This window comes from Coturnix japonica, chromosome Z, assembly GCF_054131305.1.
Source record: "Coturnix japonica strain WE chromosome Z, WE-NBRP24, whole genome shotgun sequence".
NCBI lineage: Eukaryota > Metazoa > Chordata > Aves > Galliformes > Phasianidae > Coturnix > Coturnix japonica.
Window position 1 is genome coordinate 58306132 of NC_140702.1, and position 2425 is coordinate 58308556.

At 54.9% G+C, this 2425-nt stretch overlaps 1 protein-coding gene across 1 annotated transcript; it reads right to left on the minus strand.

Moving 5' to 3' along the window:
- Positions 1-1348: 1348 nt before the first annotated feature.
- LOC146754109 (uncharacterized) lies at positions 1349-2425 on the minus strand. Its single transcript, XM_085530089.1, has one exon. It carries the CDS (start codon positions 2423-2425, stop codon positions 1349-1351), a length of 1077 nt encoding a protein of 358 aa, XP_085386215.1.

Here is a 2425-nt window from a genome sequence, read left to right on the forward strand (position 1 = left end):
AATCCATATACTTAGAGAATTTTCTTCTTCACTTGTTAGCATTATTTGTGTGATTTGTCTGCTCACAATTACCTTTTTTATTCTTCTTCGTGGATCTCAGGAGCTGTGTAATGAATATTGTTCACTCTGACTCACATATCAGTGCTGTTTCACTCCTATGAATAAGGGAATGTTTACAGGAATAGGACCTTGAACTAGATCCTGCTGGAGATGACAGAACCGAGATGGCTGAGGATTCCTGAAGGAGGAAACATGATTGCCCTCTTCATATACTGCATTAAAACAGCTGCAAAAGTACACAGGCTAATTCTACAAAAGATACCTATCTCTGTGTTCGTATATGTCTGTAATAATACTGTAATTGCTGAAGTTTTTCATAAATCCTTGCTGTATTTCTCAATTGCAGGATGAATCAGTCTCAAGAAGATATTTTACTTCCCTAGATTTTGGAGAATTTTTCAACATCTGGTGGGTTTTAGTACTATCTCTGCCACATGCTGCAGAGGAGAACATGAAATGGGCCGTGCTCATCTGGGTTCCATATGTGTGCCCATTTTGATTCACTGAGCAATGTCGGGATGGCCGTACTCATCTGGGTTCCATATGCGTGCCCATTTTGATTCACTGAGCAATGTGGGGATGAGGACATGTCCAAACCAGAGAATGTTGAAGGGCAGTATTTTTCTGGTGAGCATCACTAGACTGATTGGATTAGTGAAATAATGCAGAGATGGAGAGGACTCTCATCAAGGCCATCTGTTTCAGGTGAGAATATGTTGCCTTTTTCTAAACCCACAGAATCATTACGTAGGGCATTTGATCCTACCCAAAGATAGCTCCTGAACTTCATGTTTTCAGCTCAGATTTTACTCTTAGCCTAAGGATACATTTAGCCACACTTCTCTTCAGACCTAACTTCTTAAGTGAACAAATTGCCAAAAACTGTAATACCAGTTATGGACAGAGATGAGAATAGAAAATAGCTTCCCAGCTCAGTGCCTGATTCACCCTGCCTCGTTTCACATTATCTAAGAAAGCCAAGTGAAACGTCAGCATCTTACTTAGTGTTCTCTATCTCCAACATGCACTGTCCCCCTATCACGGAGAGAGATCGATCTGGAGAACTCCGTGACACTGTCACCAGTGAGAACAGTCTGGCAGCTTTTGCCGCAATCACTTTTCAGGTATTTTAGGAGAGCAATAAGGGTGCTGAGGTATCACTGACACTTGAGTGGCACCGTGTTGGGCGTGTGCGTGAAGGGCGAACGGTCTGGGAAGTTGGACCCTGGGAACGACACGTGCTTGTGTGTTTTTGTCTTTTATTCTACTAAAAGCTGTGACAGCTCGGCTAGTGGCGCCGGGGGCGCCGCCTCTTGCGGGGCGGAGGAGCGCGCTGGGCGCTGCCGGCCCTCCTCTTGGTGGGGCGCCGGGATCCTGTGCCGAGGGCCCCGCTGGACGTGCCGGGGAGCTCCTCCGCGTCGGGACCCCCGGAGCTGCCGGAGGGCGCGGCGCTGGGGGCGGCGGGATCCTGCGGGGAGGAGACGGGACCGGACGGGGCAGCGGGGCCGTCCTCGTGCTCCGGGGCAGCGCCGAGGTCTTCGGAGCCGTTCTCCTGCTCCTGTGCAGCGCCGGGGTCTTCGGAGCCGTTCTCCTGCTCCTGTGCAGCGCCGGGGTCTTCGGAGCCGTTCTCCTGCTCCTGGGCAGCGACGGGGTCTTCGGAGCCGTTCTCCTGCTCCTGGGCAGCGCCGGGGTCTTCGGAGCCGTTCTCCTGCTCCTGGGCAGCGCCGGGGTCTTCGAGGCCCAGCATCCTCCAGGCCTCCTGGCCGCAGCGGCTCTCGATGGTTCTGACGAGGCCGTCGATGAGCGGTGCGGTGATGGGTCCCAGGGCGTGCTCTATGCACTGCACCAGGGTGTCCCTGTCCGGCCCCACCTGGCACAGGAACGCCAGGATCACGCTCCTCAGCCAGTTGATCTTCCACCAGCGCAGCTCCCCGTTGCGACGGAGCTCCTGCTCAATCCAGGGCAGCACCGGGTCGAGGATGTCTCGTCTGACCCTGAACAGCGCAGCCCAGACCTCTGGAGGGAGGCCGCCCACTCTCTCCGGCTCCGCGGCCATGGGCTCAGGGGACGCTGGTGCAGAGGGCGGAGCAGATGCCGCAGCGCCGCTGGGGCCGGTGCTGGTGCTGAAGCCGACGGGCACCGGCACTGCGGGCGGGGACACGATGCAGTCCACGAACTGCTTGTCTCCCCGCACGCAGACCCGGATGGTCCGCATGGCCGTCCTGCACAGCGGGCAGCTGTCCCTCACAGTCGCCCACCGCTGGATGCAGCCCAGGCAGAATGTGTGATTACATGGGATCACACGGGCCATGTCCTGTCGCACATCGCGACAGATGGAACATGTCCACGCCTCTTCTGCAGACAT

Coding starts and splice junctions, on each gene's coding strand:
- LOC146754109 (XM_085530089.1), bottom strand. CDS start 2,425: ATGTCTGCAGAAGAGGCGTGGACATGTTCCATCTGTCGCGATGTGCGA.